At 36.9% G+C, this 18,414-nt stretch overlaps 1 protein-coding gene across 4 annotated transcripts in view; it reads right to left on the bottom strand.

Annotated features, from left to right (window-relative positions):
• Window positions 1-18,414, bottom strand: part of sowah (ankyrin repeat domain family member sosondowah) — a 164,375-nt gene that overhangs the window by 131,522 nt on the left and 14,439 nt on the right. For all 4 annotated transcript variants that reach the window (XM_074176543.1, XM_074176545.1, XM_074176546.1 and 1 more), the window contains exon 4: window positions 2,070-2,105. In XM_074176543.1, coding sequence (XP_074032644.1) covers window positions 2,070-2,105 — 36 coding nt within the window. The remainder of the gene's footprint in view (window positions 1-2,069; window positions 2,106-18,414) is intronic.

Genomic DNA, 18,414 nt, shown 5'->3' with positions numbered 1-18,414 from the left:
GGTCCCAAGCTGAGATCTTGCACAGAGAACATTGGTTTATGAGAAAATTCAAGGAAACCGCATACATGTTGTCCAACAACGTATTCAGCCAGGCCAGCGTAGAAATACGCAACATATGAAAACCCATCAACAAGCGAAAAATGGCCAACTCCCGCCAAAACAGCAATCTCCCACGGAACCAGTGAAGCGGAAAATGGAAAGCGGGGATATGTGAAAGTACTCGAACGACCTATAAATAGTCATCTCTCGGAGGAATCAGTCCAGTCATCACCCGAAGACGATTGTAGATACTAACAATCGAAACGTCGTGAACTAACGTGACTTGTAATCTCTCCACTTTTTATTTTTTTATTTTTATTTTCTTTTTTCATTCCTTCATTTTAATTTATTCAATTGTTCTATTTTTACTTGTATTTTATTTCACTATTATTTCATTTCAGGTTTATTTTGCTTAATATAATTGTTATTTTCAGCTATGCATTTTCAACTCTTCTTTTTTAGTTGTTTCAGGGATTTCAAATCATTTTATATAGTAGACAATGGGAGTCCGAACTAGTGAAATTCATCATAAAACATTGTCAATCACCTTCAAACAAATTATATTATATTTCACAATGGAACTTGGAACTAGTAAAAAATAGCTATTTTTTGATGAGCAGAAATATTGAAGTTGACTTGTTCCATTTCTTTCAAGTCTCCGGCAAAACAATGCAGTTCCATAGACTTATTGCGGTTTCCCCTCATTTTGATATATCCCATTCGAAATTTTCAGTATCACAATGTTAGAAGTTTGTCACAAATTTCTATAGACATTTAGGGCTGTTCATTGTTACCTGTGCCTCATATTAGCATAAAACATAGCTCTGTTTCCCTCTTGCATTATATCTGCAACCAAGGTCTTCGTGAAAAGAATACGATGTTGTGGTTCTCAAATTTTGATGATTGTATGAGAATAGAAACTATCACAGACCACAGAATAGTGGGGTGCCACTCTATTCTAATCTCTATGATGGAATACTGAGGGTAGAAATACCAAAAGGAATTGCCTTACAGGTGAACTAACGTTGGTAGCGAAAGGAAGTACAGAAGATATGCTGACTAATAGAGCAAATGAGCAAGTTAGGTGGCTCAAAAGCAACTCAACATAGCAACTGAACAACCAAGAGATACTAACGAAGGAAAAAAAGGTGGTAGAAGCAATTTTTCTTTGAGTGAGTATTGGACCTGCAGAACACTTGAATATCTGGGAGCAGGTATCGCTAGAAAATTAGCCTCTATTTAGTTACAACAGAGTAAAAAGTGCCTCCAATAACAAAGGGTAAGAGACGACTCTTATATTCTGTAACACTATGGAGGATCGATACTGAAGAGTGCAATGGTGAAAATCACAGCGAACTGTGGAATAGTGTCCAAAATAGTTGGAAAAAAAAAGTGGTGATTGAAGAAGTCATGAAAAGTTGGCAGGAAATATGGAACAACGCTGAAGAAGAGAAGTGGACATAAAAATTGAAACGAGAAATTGAGAGCTGGTGCAATGAAAGTTCCTCCTCCAAGCGATATGTCAGCTATCCCTGAAACAATGTTCAATGACGGTACCAGGGAAAAGCATAGGAAGCTGATAAACAATATGACTAATTTACACACTGCTATGTATGAAATAGACCGTGGTGAGCAGAAGCAGATGGACCTGACCGATCTTTGAATTATATAAAATTAAATGGCTTCGTGATTAAGAAATTTAGTTACAACTTATGAACACGTTATGCAAATTCATCAAAAAAGAAGGAATTTTCAAGTCGCTGACAACAGACCTACATGGTGAACTGAATACTCATCTATTGTTTTTTTCTTTTCGAAAAAAAAAAACTGGTGAATACTTTACGATATCTTGAACTTTCCAATTCCTTTCTCATTTCACTCGCGATAGTATTTGTTGAATTGTGAATACAATTATCATTTCTTATGATAACTCGCATCCAAATGAAAATCGTATCCACCCCAAATGAAATGACGAATTCAATTAGATCCTGCTAGGCAATCAAGATGGAAATTATGCAAAAAATACTCACCGGTATGACGGAGGCGCTGTCGTCTTCGTCGGCCCCCTGCGAACAAAACACAACAATAAACAAAAGAGCATCGCGTATAAATTAGCGAGCGTTAGCGATAACATCGCCATTCGCTCTCTAAACGAACCAGTCACGCCGTTTTTATTAAGGAATTAAGGAGTTACAAGTGACGATGACGTTCTGGTCATTTGTCACCTAACGGGCGTAAGGGGAGGAATGTTTTCATAAAATTGAAATCAAAGTCCGCAGAGATATCATCGACAAAGAAAAAAACACAAAGTTCTATTAGCATTCTGGTGGAGATAACACAAAAACAATTAGTTGTTACAACTTCAAAACGAAAACCCCATCAGACGCACTAACACCTTTGGATATTTCATACGGAGCTCACAATCATGTACTATAATCTAAACGGAGTAGACTTAATGAAACGTGAGAAACGTGGTGAACTCCCAAACTCTGTTCTGGTCTCTATACTCTTCCTCTTCTATATCTACCGTTCTGATCTCTCCGCTCCCTCTTTACGGCCTATGTATTTCCATTTCTCTCCTTTACATTCTTTTCTCATCACTGTCTTAGCATAAATATCATCTATCTTTTTTAACAGATTCATTCCTATTCAGATTTATTACTGATTTAGTTTCATCATATTGATAAACTCTTCCATTACGGTTGTTTCCGCGTCCTCAAAAGTATATTTCCTAAATTATACACCGGAAATATCTGCCAACTGAATAGAGAAGGAAAACTCTGAACTTTCTTTTTATTGAAGTTAAACCTACTTCGTCCTTGGATGTGGTTCGCTTTGATGATTTAGATGAGACTCTTGAAGATATAGGTCATTTTTTCCTAAATTAATCTAAGGCCCATCTATGGAGAAAGATAAAGGTACGATATCAATCCTGATACATCCAAGATTGGCCAAGTCATTTGTGACTATCTAGAATAACAAGCACTTGAACTAGAAGATGAAGCAGTTAGATAAGAGTTCTGAGGTGAAGAAATTACACCAGAAGATATTCTGAAGGTTTCAACAGAGGCAGGATACCTTCCTATCTTCAATATTTTACTGAATAGCATACTGTCTTCAGCTACTCGTTATATTTTTTTTCAAATTACGAGTATGTTGGCTGAATTACCACTGGAAGTTTTGGTGATGATGAAAATATCAGTAATAAAGATCATCTAATGATATTCTCATTGAGACGATTTAATTTACTGCACTTATTGTATTTCTGCCAAATGGTTCAAGTTAATAACCAATAAATTAACGTGCTATTCTGAATCGACCAAAGAACTAGCGAGAGTAAAGGAAAGAGGGAGGCACGTATGATGAAGACGAACAAAATGAAACAAGGAAATGAATGCAAAGGAAAAGAGTCCCGCCAAACCTACAGCATGTGGAAAAAACATCTTTGAAGGGATTGAGATAAAATCGAAACCGGTAGGTTGCTAACAGAGATCATCCTGGTTAATAACGATGAAATGCTGTTTGAATTTATTGATGGAATGGAGGGTCTTGAGTAAGAACAGATACCTCAACTATGTAGAACTAGCGAGAGTAAAGGAAAGGGGGAGGCACGTATGATGAAGACGAACAAAATGAAACAATGAAATGAATGCAAAGGAAAAGAGTCCCGCCAAACCTACAGCATGTGGAAAAAATATCTTTGAAGGGATTGAGGTAAAATCGAAAGCGGTAGGTTGCTAACAGAGACCATCCTGGTTAATAACGATGAAATGCTGTTTGAATTTATTGATGGAATGGGGGGTCTTGAGTAAGAACAGATACCTCAACTATGTAGTTAGTCTTATGATCCTTACAGGGGGTAATCGGCGAAAGTAATTGTAAAAAAAAGTAATTGTAAAAAAGGAAAAAATTGGTGAAGATGTGAACATTGGTGACGTGCCAAAACGGAGAGCTGATATTTCAGAGGTGCTGAGGTGCTGAGTAGATGATCTTGTAGTGGAAAGACAAAGAGACTCGCAGAAATATTCAGTAGAGACATAGGGACACAAATTAGGGGCTTAGGGACAAAATAGAATTATTGACATATGAAGAAAGTGGGGAAGACATCAGACATATTGTGAGGGGCTGTGAACTGAGTAACAGATGGGAGGGAAAAGTGGAGTTAGGAATACCAAACAATACATCCACAGGGCTATTTACAACGTGACAAAGAACTCACTATACGACTGAATGAAAAGGGGAATAGGTTGATGAACGATTGTGAAACTATAAAGAAACTTTTGATAAGAGAAATTCAAAAATATTTGGACACTAGTTTTTGGAATAGCAGAGTTAGGTAATTCGCTACGATACTTTTGTAAACACAGAATAATTTTGTAGCAGGCAGTTCATTTTCAGTGTTTTTGGTGAAAATAGAGATGGATCTTCATTTGTCAGTCCTTGCTAGGTCCTCTTCCATAACTTTAAGTTGACTGATGGGCTTGATCTTGGCAAAAATTATTGATAGTAGAGTTTTCAATTAAGAAGAAGTATGCCAGTTATACAGACGTAGGCTCTGAAGGAAAAACATAAAAACAGCCGGTGCCATTTGAGTAACAACATCCTGTGGCAAAAACAGTGACATCGAACTCGTTTCTGTATTACTGAAGAATATCCTTTCCTTGTTACACTCAAGATATATCTTCAATAAATAATTTTTCTATCTGAGGTTTCTCCCATTGAACTATTATCCGAAGATTTTGAAAAAATTGCACCACAACGTCATACTGCCGAGGCACCGTTACTCATCACATTTTTCTCATCAAGTATTTTCCCGCTGGCACGGTAAATTCTCTCGGCGGGCCGCCTATATTCCTCGCTCTATCTCGCTTGTCCATCTCTATTGTGTCGTACCAATAACATGTAGTAAATTGAAAAGATTATAAAATCAATTGGCTCTTTGTCAGTACCACGTGGAGGTGACAGTGTGACGGGCAAGGATCTCCGCACGGTCGTCCCATGATAAACGATGGTATTAATTCGTGGTAGGATGGTGAAGATAGTCCAGTCATTGCTGGTTTCGAGGCATCATTGATGGGAAATTGCTAAAATTATAACTATTGACATAGTTATTTCAAGAGAAGTTCAACTGAGTTGGACTTTGGACACGAAATTACTCTATTCAGTTGGTGGTGAGAGACAAGACGATCTTCAAAAAACTTCTCGCAGTAAGAAACTTTGCAAGTCAATCATTTCTTCATGTCAATTATTGTTAGTTAATATAAGGAATGATCTCTAGATTTATGCCTTTGAACATTTAGTCATCATAATCTTTCAAATTCAATAGTAATTTCCATGTGCCGGTGACGAACTAGATATGAAAACATTGTCCACATTAACTGGGCTATAATAAGATCGACGTAAGTTGGCAATGGGAGGTCCAGGGTCGAAAATCTCTCCCGTTCCTTGTGGCGACATTTTTATGTGATGAGTGCCTACGCTGGACTGGCGCCATGTGAAAAAAAATCGTTAAATGATTCTTAGAATGATTTTTACAGAGCAATAAATTATTGTGACACCTTATTGAAGACCCTTTTCAGATGGACCGAAAAAAAGAGGGCGACCTTTGGCAGGGAACCCGATACATTTGTTGTTATAACACAACACAACAAAAAAATATTTTTTGAATGTTTCCTACACTAAATTAGTCAATTTCTACTAATTTTGGGGTGATAAAAACGAAAATAACAATGAAAAATTTTTATTAGCTCTGGTTTTTGAGATACACAGTACTTAATCTTAAAGAGTAGTTATACTATACGTGAAAAGTGAAAGTACATAAAACAATATTGTTATGTTTCTTTTAGAATATTTTAAGTACAAAATTAATAAAAAAAAACATTATTCTTAGTGTTTTGACAAATAAAAGAAGTTTGTACCACCAAATTTCAATTAAGTCCATCCGATTCATTGTAAGATCGCTGTCGTTTAGCTTGTTTTTTATAAAACACTTCTGGAGCATCCCTACACACAAACCAGCAGTAGTCTGCAAGCATTGCTTCATTCCAACGGCCCTGATATCTCTGTTCCATTAAGGCAATGCCTTGATGGAATCTTTCTCCATGTTCGTCACTCACAGCGCCACAGTTTTGTGGAAGAAATTAAGATGAGAATGAAGAAAATGAATTTTTAAGGACATGTTGCATCCAAGTTGGTGGTAAGCTTGAAGAAGCTCTTTAACCAATGCTGTGAAGTTATCATCTCTTTTGTTATCTAAAAACCCATGTACAACCCCCTTAAAGGCTTCCCAGGCTCTTTTTTCATTTCCTGTTGAAATCATGTCAAAAGCAGGATCATTTACGATTTCACGGATTTGAGGCCCAATAAAGATGCCTTCCTTGACTTTAGCATCACTCAACCTGGGAAACTTTGCTCTCAAGTACTAAAAAGCTTGTCCTTCCTGGTCCATGGCCTTCACAAAGTTTTTCATTAGTCCCAACTTAATATGTAATGAGGGAAGGAGAACATCCTTAGGATCTACAAGAGGCTCGTAAACTACATTTTTCTCATTAGGGTTTAGGTCTCGTGTAGGCCAGTTCATTTTTTATAGTGAGATTTTCTATCCAGACTGTCCCACAGACACAAAAAACAACAGTACTTGGTGAACCCTAATTGCATTCCTAGGAGTATAGCAATGACTTTCAGATCACCACAGATGTGCCACTTGTGTTGTTCATATTTGATTGATTGGAGAAGTGTTTTCATATTTATATACGTTTCCTTCATGTGAACTGCATGACCTATAGCAATAGAGGGTAGCTGATTTCCATTATGCAGAAGTACAGCTTCTAAGCTTAGTTTTGAAGAGTCTATAAACAGTCTCCATTCAGATGGAGTGTGATCCAAATTCAAGCAGTCCATCAAACCATTAACATCAGAACAAACTACGAGGTTTTCTTTTTTCTCAAAAAAAAAGGAAGCAAATCTTTTTGACGCTGTCTGTTCTGAGATATTTTCACATCATGTTTTAGAAGATTCCACTGTTGTAGTCTTGACCCTAACAGCTCAGCCTTTTCCTTAGACAAGCGAAGATCTCTTATAAGGTCATTCAACTCTGCTTGACTAATTCTGTGCGGATCACTAGACCTATCGCTTACCTCAAAATCAGGGTCATAGGATGTAGTTAGGAATCACACGTTAAAAGGTAAGACCTCGTTAGTCCTTAGCTCGCACAAGTTTCTTAACTTCTGAGAGTTGTCGTTCGTATGGGGGCGGCAGCTGATTAACGGAAAAACAGATTTTAAACAGATTTAAACAGAAGGATGGGTTGCTCCTTCTAAACAGTCTTCATCACCTTCCTCTAAAATTTCATAGTTTTGGGGTGGAGAAGGGACTGGCATATTGTCTGAGTGTGGTACAGGCCGAAGAGCAGATGGGAGATTGGGGTATTTAACCGTTCCTCTTTTCTTCATAGATAAACCTTGCTTAATGGGAGGAGTTAAGCAGAAATAACAGTCGTCTGTATGATTGGTAGGCTCACGCCAAACCATAGGTACTGCAAAAGCCATTGGTGTTGGTGATGAAATATTTCATTTGTTGAAAACTCAATATACATATATATAATATAATGATACTATATCTTGAAAACAAGAGCTAATATATAATTTTTATGGTCACTTTCGGTTTAAACACGTGGAAATACATTAAAATCATCTAATTTCAACCCCGAAACAAAAACTTTGTTGTGTTTTGTAATAGGCGGTACTTTGCGGCACTTCACACAGAAACAGATAGTTACTAGTGTGTTGATGAATTTCTTTGTGGTGAATATTGAATCTAATTACTGAGTGAAGAAAACTTACGAATCATAATTTCAAATCAAAGTGACACACAAACTATATTATTTCCAATCTATATTATTTTCTGTCAGATTCGTCACTCTAGGTATGCCTTTCAAAAAAGTTAATGAAAAAAACCTATTTTTATCAAAATTATTGTGGGTTTCAGTTGTCAATGAGGTTTGAAATCATTTTTGTGATAGTAATAGTTTTGTAATTGTAGTAAACTGCAAATCCGAACTGATAACTTGTGCGAGCTGAGGATTAACGAGGCCTTACCTTTCAACGTGTGATTCATGAGTTATATATTATATTTGATACTAGTGGCGTGAAGTTATCCACAGATTTCTGGTCACACATGCTGACGTAGAGGAAAATAAAAATCTGTGGTTGGGATACGAAATTATTAGCACCCGTACTAATATCTGTGGCTGGAAATACCTATTCACTACAGGTTGAACGTGGAATTATGAAGACTATTTGGTGTTTAACTTTTTTATAGAATCTTGAGTAGATTGACGCGTTGATAATCGTTTTCTCATCAAAAATTACAGATTTAGGGTAAGATAAAGTTGAATATATTAGACTTACTTTCCAATACCCCATATAAAAATGATATCCGATGATGTACGTCCATTAAAATCACACAACTTCCATAGTTTTTTGAGTAGATTAACTTGGTGATGACAGTTTTCTTGTCATCTAAACAGATTTCGAAAAAGAAATTGTTGAAACAATCAGACTCATTTTTTGAGATTCTACAAGGAATCTCAAAAAATGAGTCTGATTGTTGCAATAATTTTTCTCTCGAAATCTGTATGGGTGACAAGAAAACGGTTTTCACTAGATCGATCTACCTAAGATTCTATGAGAGTTTTTTAATTTTCATGAACGCACATCATATGATTCCAATTCTACAAGGTGTTTCAAAAAGTGAGTCTGATTGTTGCAACAATTTTTTTCTCGAAATCTGTATGAGTGACAAGAAAACAGTTTTCACTATATCGATCTACCCAAGATTCTATAAGAGTTGTGTAATTTTCATGAACGCAAATCATATGGTTCCAACTCTACGAGGTGTTTTAAAAAGTGAGTCTGATTGTTGCAATAATTTTTCTCTCGAAATCTGTATGGGTGACAAGAAAACGGTTTTCACTAGATCGATCTACCCAAGATTCTATGAGAGTTTTGTAATTTTCATGAATGCACATCATATGATTCCAATTCTACAAGGTGTTTTAGAAAGTGAGTCTGATTGTTGCAACAATTTTTTTCTCGAAATCTGTATGAGTGACAAGAAAACGGTTTTCACTATATCGATCTACCCAAGATTCTATGGAAGTTGTGTGATTTTGATGAACGCACATCATCGGATATCATTTTTATAATTGGGTATTGGAAAGTAAGTCTAATATTTCCAATTTTATCTTACCCCAAATTTGTATTGTTGATGAGAAAACGATTATCAACGCGTCAATCTACTCAAGATTCTATAAAAAGTTAAACACCAAATAGTCTCAATAATTCCACGTTCAACCTATAGTGAATAGGTATTTCCAGCCACAGATATTAGTACGGGTGCTAATAATTTCGTATCCCAACCACAGATTTTTATTTTCCTCTACGTCGGCATGTGTGGCCAGAAATCTGTGGATAACTTCACGCCAATTTTGATACTATTAATGATAGAATATTCATCAAGAAGGTTATTAGGAAGATATAAATAAATTGAGGTTATACTCCAAAGACTACAGTACTGCGGCTTATGACAATCTAACGAAATAAAAAATTGCGAGTGATTGCTTAGTTACTTTTTCCGTATCTGAAAGTATATTTAATTTTTCAACAATGGTATTCGTCAAGCTGTAAATGGTTTACATTTTCCATTTACGTCCGCTATTATCAGATAGACATTACCATTGCAAAGCCCAGAAGGAGACGATAATGATCACAGCAGTCGATGCTTAAAATATCGTAATTTTTTTAAGGATTTATCAAAGTCCTCAAACTCGATTATGCAGGTCAAAACATTTCTAGCTACTTTGAACTGAAATATTACGTTTCAAAGCTCCATCCGGCCCATTACTATACGTTTTCGGGGTATCACAAGCCCAAGTGGCTGCGAACTGTCCCGAAAGAACAACAACAAAAGAACTCGTGCCACGTATAATGAGTGACTGCTTCAAGCTATTGTCGAGTGACTCTTCTAAAATATAATGACCACTTAAGGTCTTTCAATTAGGACGTATTAGTGGTTATTGTCAGCGAGAGTATGTGTACACAACCGGCATGAGTACCAATGTTGACGTTATGATCTTCAGATGTAGTAAGATTTATTCTCACGGTGATAAAGGTCAGCTATTTCATTTCTGACGTAGATTAATGGAAATATTCTTGAAAATAAGGAACAAAAAATAATTCATAAATGTGGAAAGAAGGTAAGGGGGTGGTATGGGATGAAATTTGTGGGCGAAAAATGGGTTTCCATGATTTCCACTGAAAGTACATTCATCAAAAGAGTGAAAGTAACCAGCTGTAGGTAATAGAAAGATTAACAGCATTTGTACGAACCATTGTTTCACATTACCTAAAATTTTACCAGGAAAATCTATATGGTTTTTACTCCCTTCTTCAACAAAATCATTTTGATTGAACGGAAAAGGTATCAAGGCTAATACATCGTGGTTGGTAGGAACCAGAAGTACCAAACCAGGATCACCCTGGGCGACCCTGGAAAGCTGGCGCCGAAGAAATATCTAGCGATGACCAGGAAAAATCAATGCCTTACAGTAGGATTTCTGACTGGTCACTGTCAACTAAGAACACCTCCATAAAATGGGGCTAGTGGACACACCTCTACGCAGGATGTTTGAACTGAAAGATGAAACTGTCAGGCACGTCCTATGTGAATGTCCGGAGAGAGTGTGTGCCGATATAAAGAAGATACCTCCCGGATATCTGTCCACCTTTCTGGAAAGGACAGTATGGATGACGACCTAGGAGGACAACTCCTTGGGGGGATGTACAATAGGTCACATGTGGCCTAAGTGCTGTGCTTACACTCACCCTCCCTACTTCACAGATACACAGATACAGATAGTGTTGAAGAAGTAACGGAAAATGTAGAAAACGAAATGGAGGTTTTTCAGTTATATGCATTCTCCGAAAAAAAAAACGAAAGTAATGCTACATGGATATTTTAGGTTGGACATGAGGTATTTTTTTGTAAGTAAAAGTAATATCAGGATGAAATATTTATAATGAAAAAAAATACAGCATATCTTGCACACGAAAAGTTCTGATGGATAGATTGGAATTCATTGGTTCAGTGAAAGATCAAACAACACCCTTACGTCGACAAAACGTAAGATCGGACAAAAACATCGCTGCTGTCTGTAAGAGAGTGCAAGGGAATCCGAGGAAGTCGATTTCGCTTGGCTCACAAGAACTCGGCCTTTCGCAGACCAAAGCTTGATCCTGCACAAAAATCAAGTGATCCAGGAGCTGAAGAAAAACGACCATTAACAACGATGTGTATTCGCTAAATGGGATCTGGAGCAGAGGGCAACTGAACCTAATCTTCATCGAAAAATCATCTTTAGCGATGAGCCCCGTTTCTGGATGAATCGATACGTGAACAAACAAAATTGTTGAATTTGGGACGATACCAATCCACTTGAGATCCAAGATTGGCCTATGCATCCACAAAAATTCACTGTTTGGTGTGGATTTTGTGCTAGCGGCGTCATCGGTCCATATTTCCTTGAGAACAATGTTGACCAGGCCATCACTGTCAACGGCGAGCACTATAGGTCGATGATTAGCAACTTCTTTCGACCTGAATTGGATGATCTTATAGCATTTTCTTCTGCCATGCATTATTCCATCCTTATCAAATGCTATTTCTTTCAAGGTGTAGCTTATATTTCACTCGGTCAACTTGAACCATATTCAACTTACAGTACCTAATCATGAACAAAAGCGTGTTATACTAATATTTTTTTATTCAAAGGATAAATTCACATCATATAGGTAACCGGGTGTTTTTCATATGTGGACCGTAATAATGCCACACCGATCTCTGAAAAGGAAAAAAGGAATTAGTGGTGTTGTAGAATATTTATTATGTTTCTTACCAACCTTTAAGATGTCATATAATTGTACTCTAGATAGATAGATAGATAGATATTTATTGGCTACGTTATATACATGAAATATTTGTAGCATGTCAAATAGGAACATATTCACACTCGTGTTCTTGAAAAATTCATATAAATATACCCACACACACATATATACACATATACATACACATATACACACATATATATAGAAACATACACTGTCGTAAAACAACTAAAACTAATACTTAAAAAATATACAAGTCATTTCAAAAGTTCAGTAGTTGGCGTACTCATATATTCGTCAATCGAATAAAAACAGTTTTGTATTAATCTATCTATAATTTATCAGGTAGAGCACACAAAACTTTCATAAATGCTGTCTTCTACAGATTACACTACTAGTAGGATTCCTGTAAATCAAAAGAGACAATTTTACGTGATGTGTATAAGTATTTCTATTATAAAATTGTACTATATATTGTTACATTTACTCACCTGTTACTGAAGAGTATGATCACTTTAGTTATCATGCATTGATATATCTGTATATATTTTCATCGTTATATTTATGTATTTTCAAGCCTTGGATCGTCTATTTGCGCTGTTGGTGAACTTAAGTATCTTCATCTGTCGTTTATCGTTTAAGTTTGAAAATGTCCATCTGGGACGAAACTGCAGTAATGTTAGTTACAAATAAAAGTGGTAAAAAACATAGAAATTTTCATTTCTCTTTTCAAATATTTTTTTGACTCTCTCATTGTTTTGACGACATTATGTTTAGCCTGTTTATAGAGAATCCGGTCTCTCCTCCCTCATTAGTTAACACACATTTTTTATATGCTTTATTCCTTTCATCAGTAGCTGCATCATTAAACCAATTTTTATGATTTGTTTTCAATCGATAGAGGAAACAATATTATGTACAAACATTTCTGAAAAAACATCAACGTCACTATATGTATAACCCCAGTCTTTTTCCAAAAGTAAATTTGTTAGTTCGTCATACGTGAGTGAGCCTACGGTCTATTAGAAGACCGAGGTACTTTACCCGCGCTGTCAGTCAATCTCCCTTCCAGAGATTCTCACTTTTCTGGCCGGAGAAGATAGCAATCTTCCCATGGTTATCGCCTAAGTCTTTTCCGGGTTCACTCGGATCTTCCATTCCAGGTACCAGCGCTCAAGGTCGTCCAATGCACGTTGCATATAGACGACGCCGAGCTCCCGACCCATGGAAGATGAGAGGAAGAGGAGAGCCGTGTCATAGGCGTATAGGGATAAAGGGTCTGCACGTCATCTTGATCTCTTTCAGGCTGGAGCTTAGCTCCCCTACCCTTTGAGCTGGTGGATAAAGGGTCTTTTGGAGCAGAACGGCTTTTAAACTTGTTTTAGATGCTGTGTTGTCAGATTTTAAACAATTTACTCAGTGTAGGGGATATTTTTACTATCAATTTCGCATTTAGTGACCAAAAATTAACAAAGAACTGCATTACGGTCGTAAATTGGCTGTAAACTAGTGAAATTAGAGGTTTCGAATGCGATCCATCTATAGAAGTCGTGGCGGACATTAGAACAATGATATATTCCGCACATAATGGCATCGATGGGTCTTTCAAACAAACGAAAATTTCGATATCTCACACACCCTTACTTTATTTAAATTCAAAGATAGAAAGCGCTTAATTGAAGACCCTTTATTACATATGTAGCACGCGTAAACATGAATGGAATAGCACAAACATGGCTCTTGAAACAGAACAAAGTCCATAACTCAGAAATAAAGATCCATCGACCACCGAACCCATATCGCGTGTCTCCTCGATCCATAAATTTGAATATTTTTGCAATTCCCCGCGCCGGTCACAGCCGTCTAAATACCCTCCATAAATTCATAAACTCCATATAAATACACAGCATTTCATACCGGTTACTTACAAGTATCCATTTCTTTCTATTCCGACCTATAAACCAAGCGCAACACGAAACAAATACAAAATACAAATTAAAGATTTGTATTTGTGCACACATTCGAACGGTCGAGGCTTAATATGCATAAACGAGTAACAGATTCTATCAGCACGTCTGACTTATGAGGCTTTCGAAAGAGGAGAGGAATCTTCTGATTTACGTATATCGTATTGCCGTCCGTTGTCAAACCAGTCATAATTTCAGTTATCATCTTATTTATGCAGCACGCAAGCATGGTCAGTCGTCGGCTGCGTTGGAAAAAATTAATAATAGAACCTGGCGTAATTTAATACCTTTCAGCTTCTGTGTTGGTCTTTTGTGACTAAGTTTTATTGACCATATTTATAGTTGGAATTAATATCTAACCAAACAGGTACAATCCCCAGATACCAGATATTTTCTTTCCATGTTTCGCAACTGATATTTCATTTTTTTTTCTCAACTTCCACCGCCTGTCGGCGTGAACTCTCTATATTTATGGTCTCCAGCCAGATTCTCTTCATCATATTTCTCTTTCTTGTAATAATCTTTGAATAGCAATTCCAACATATAAATAATCTTTGAAGATTTGTTTTTGTTTGTTTTTGTGAAGATACATACTTCACTTTCAAAGCTGATATACGTCATAACAGTTGAAATTTTGAACCCATAATTTTATGTCCCGAACCAAATCCAGATCCAAACGAATGTAGTGTATTGATCCGGTATCAGTGATTTATTCTGGGAATTCGGAAATAGCTCAAGTTACCAACAATGCTCAACTCGTATCAAAACAATTCTGAACCAACAAGCACCTAGATTTCTGCAGATGGTCTTCAAACTTTAGAGGCATGATTTAGAAACAACAAGAATAAATGATATCGTTCCATATATTACTTCCTATGCCTTTGTTGGTTGATTACACAACACAACAAAATTTTTTTTTGTGGTTGAAATTAGATGATTTTAATGTATTTCCACGTGTTAAAACCGAAAGTGACCATAAAAATTATATATTAGCTCTTGTTTTCAAGATATAGTATCATTATATTATATATATGTATATTGAGTTTTCAACAAATGAAATATTTCATCACCAACAGTTGGTACACATGTTTGTTTACATAACACCCCTCTCATCAGCTGTTCTTAAGTAGTAAACATAACCTATGTGAGTTTGTCAATTGTACGCACGTGGTTGCTATTGAAATTATCGTGTGAAGTTGATTTTTAAATTAATTTAAGTGCTGATCTGAAATGCCTCGACAGTGTGTGAATTCTGTCGATAGCTTTTGCTATATATGTGGTGAAATAACATTTAAGGCTCAGAAACGTAAAATGACACCTATCGTTAAGACAGCCTCTGAACATTATTTTGGTGTGAAAGTTGGGGACCAAGATAAATCATGGGCTCCTCATATATATATATATGTAATTCTTGTTCCGTCATATTGCGAGAGTGGCTGAAAAATAAAAACCGGGCAATGGCTTTTGCAGTACCTATGGTTTGGCGTGAGCCTACCAATCATACAGACGACTGTTATTTCTGCTTAACTCCTCCCATTAAGCAAGGTTTATCTATGAAGAGAAGAGGAACGGTTAAATACCCTAATCTCCCATCTGCTCTTCGGCCTGTACCACACTCAGACAATTTGCCAGTCCCTTCTCCACCCCAAAACTATGAAATTTTAGAGGAAGGTGATGAAGAATGTTTAGAAGGAGCAACCCATCCTTCTACATCCTATGACCCTGATTTTGAGGTAAGCGATAGGTCTAGTGATCCGCACAGAATTAGTCAAGCAGAGTTGAGTGACCTTATAAGAGATCTTCGCTTGTCTAAGGAAAAGGCTGAGCTGTTAGGGTCAAGACTACAACAGTGGAATCTTCTAAAACATGATGTGAAAATATCTCAGTACAGACAGCGTCAAAAAGATTTGCTTCCTTTTTTTTTGAGGAAAAAGAAAACCTCGTAGTTTGTTCTGATGTTAATGGTTTGATGGACTGCTTGAATTTGGATCACACTCCATCTGAATGGAGACTGTTTATAGACTCTTCAAAACTAAGCTTAAAAGCTGTACTTCTGCATAATGGAAATCAGCTACCCTCTATTGCTATAGGTCATGCAGTTCACATGAAGGAAACGTATATAAATATGAAAACACTTCTCCAATCAATCAAATATGAACAACACAAGTGGCACATCTGTGGTGATCTGAAAGTCATTGCTATACTCCTAGGAATGCAATTAGGGTTCACCAAGTACTGTTGTTTTTTGTGTCTGTGGGACAGTCTGGATAGAAAATCTCACTATAAAAAAATGAACTGGCCTACACGAGACCTAAACCCTAATGAGAAAAATGTAGTTTACGAGCCTCTTGTAGATCCTAAGGATGTTCTCCTTCCCCCATTACATATTAAGTTGGGACTAATGAAAAACTTTGTGAAGGCCATGGACCAGGAAGGACAAGCTTTTAAGTACTTGAGAGCAAAGTTTCCCAGGTTGAGTGATGCTAAAGTCAAGGAAAGGAAGGCATCTTTATTGGGCCTCAAATCCGTGAAATCGTAAATGATCCTGCTTTTGACATGATTTTAACAGGAAATGAAAAAAGAGCCTGGGAAGCCTTTAAGGGGGTTGTACATGGGTTTTTAGGTAACAAAAGAGATGATAACTTTACCAACTTGGATGCAACATGTCCTTAAAAATTCATTTTCTTCACTCTCATCTTAATTTCTTTCCACAAAACTGTGGAGCTGTGAGTGACGAACATGAAGAAAGATTCCATCAAGACATTGCCTTAATGGAACAGAGATATCAGGGCCGTTGGAATGAAGCAATGCTTGCAGACTACTGCTGGTCTGTGTGTAGGGATGCTCCAGAAGTGTTTTATAAAAGACAAGCTAAACGACAGCGATCTTACAATGAATCGGATGGACTTAATTGAAATTTGGTGGTACAAACTTCTTTTATTTGTCAAAACACTAAGAATAATGTTTTTTTATTCATTTTGTACTTAAAATATTCTAAAAGAAACATAACAATATTGTTTTATGTACTTTCACTTTTCACGTATAGTATAACTACTCTTTAAGATTAAGTACTGTGTATCTCAAAAACCAGAGCTAATGAAAATTTTTCATTGTTATTTTCGTTTTTATCACCCCAAAATTAGTAGAAATTGACTAATTTAGTGTAGGAAACATTCAAAAAATATTTTTTGTTGTGTTGTGTTATTTTCTCCCAGCCTTAGTTTGGATTTCCCACAAATTGCTTCCTTTATCTGATCGACTACATCACATCAGCATACAACACAGTTTTTTTCGGCGAGTGGACAAATCTTCGAAAGAGCCTGGTCGCCCTGAGACCTGATTCTTACCGACTTAACCACTCATGAGTTAAGCGAGCTACTCTGGAACCGCCCTCGGACGTTACTTCAGAGTAGAAGACTGTAGTGATGGTTCAGGGCTCTTTCTTTTTCTTCAGTACTTCATCATTATTCATTCAGTTCTTTCTTTTGCCAGGATGGTTTTCGGGGAGTTTAGTAACGGCTTCCCAGTATTCTCTATACTGAGCATCTTCCCTGTCATATTTTCCAGTGATAATTCTCCTGTCGTCATTTCTGTGTTTCATCTGTGTTCTTCCCAACGTTTGCATTCAAAAATTGTGTGCTGTACCGTGTCTATCATTCCGAAATACTTTCACTCTTTTTGTCTATGTCACTTGTGAAGAAGTTTCTATTTTCCCCAGTGGTACGCCAGGTAGGCTTCTTTCTTGTGTTTATATTATTGCTCCATTTTTTATTTGACCCCGACTGAATGAATACCTTCCTCGAACAAATTGCCACTCTATCGCGATAGAAACCCAGGTCGCCAATGCGATTTGCCACTCTATAGCGATAGGAAACTGTACTATGCCAGGTCGCTAATGAGATTTGAAAATCATCCTTGGTTCTATGTCTCTTATAAGTCTTCTTGTCCCGTTGGCCCTTCCATCGTCTATCTCCCGAAGTTGTTGCAGTTTTTCAATGACTTGTAACCTTGTTTTGGTACGTTGTTTTGTACCACTGTTTCCTCTTCCCCAAGCAGGTCCATTGGGGGAGTTTTTGCATTCATCAACGGAGCTTTGGTTGATTCTGTTCTATACGCACATGCTATTTTTATTGCTTTATATTTTTTTCCATGGCATTTTTCCAGATTGTTGTATCCTTCTGGTTTTCGGACGCCATCCCGAAAAGCTAATTAACCTACTTACATTGCTTTTGGCTTTTGGGACCATGTGGACACCCAGGTATTTAATAGATTCTTGGCTACAGATGGTCCCGCTTGCTGCCAGCAGTACTACCTCTGACGTTTGAGGTACAAGCTTGAGTTGCTTGGCTGTCATTCACTCGACTGTATCCATCACAGTTCTATTGGAAGTTCTTACCAGACTTCTCTAATTTTTTTCTGCCACCACTATGCATAGGTCACCTGCGTAGCCTATCAAGTTAACT

This window comes from Leptinotarsa decemlineata, unplaced genomic scaffold (assembly GCF_025532065.1).
Source record: "Leptinotarsa decemlineata unplaced genomic scaffold, Ldec_3_MD MMD2_tig00001719_RagTag_RagTag, whole genome shotgun sequence".
Taxonomy (NCBI): Eukaryota; Metazoa; Arthropoda; class Insecta; order Coleoptera; family Chrysomelidae; genus Leptinotarsa; species Leptinotarsa decemlineata.
Note: the sequence above shows the minus strand (reverse complement) of the source record. Positions and strands in the feature narration are given on the sequence as shown.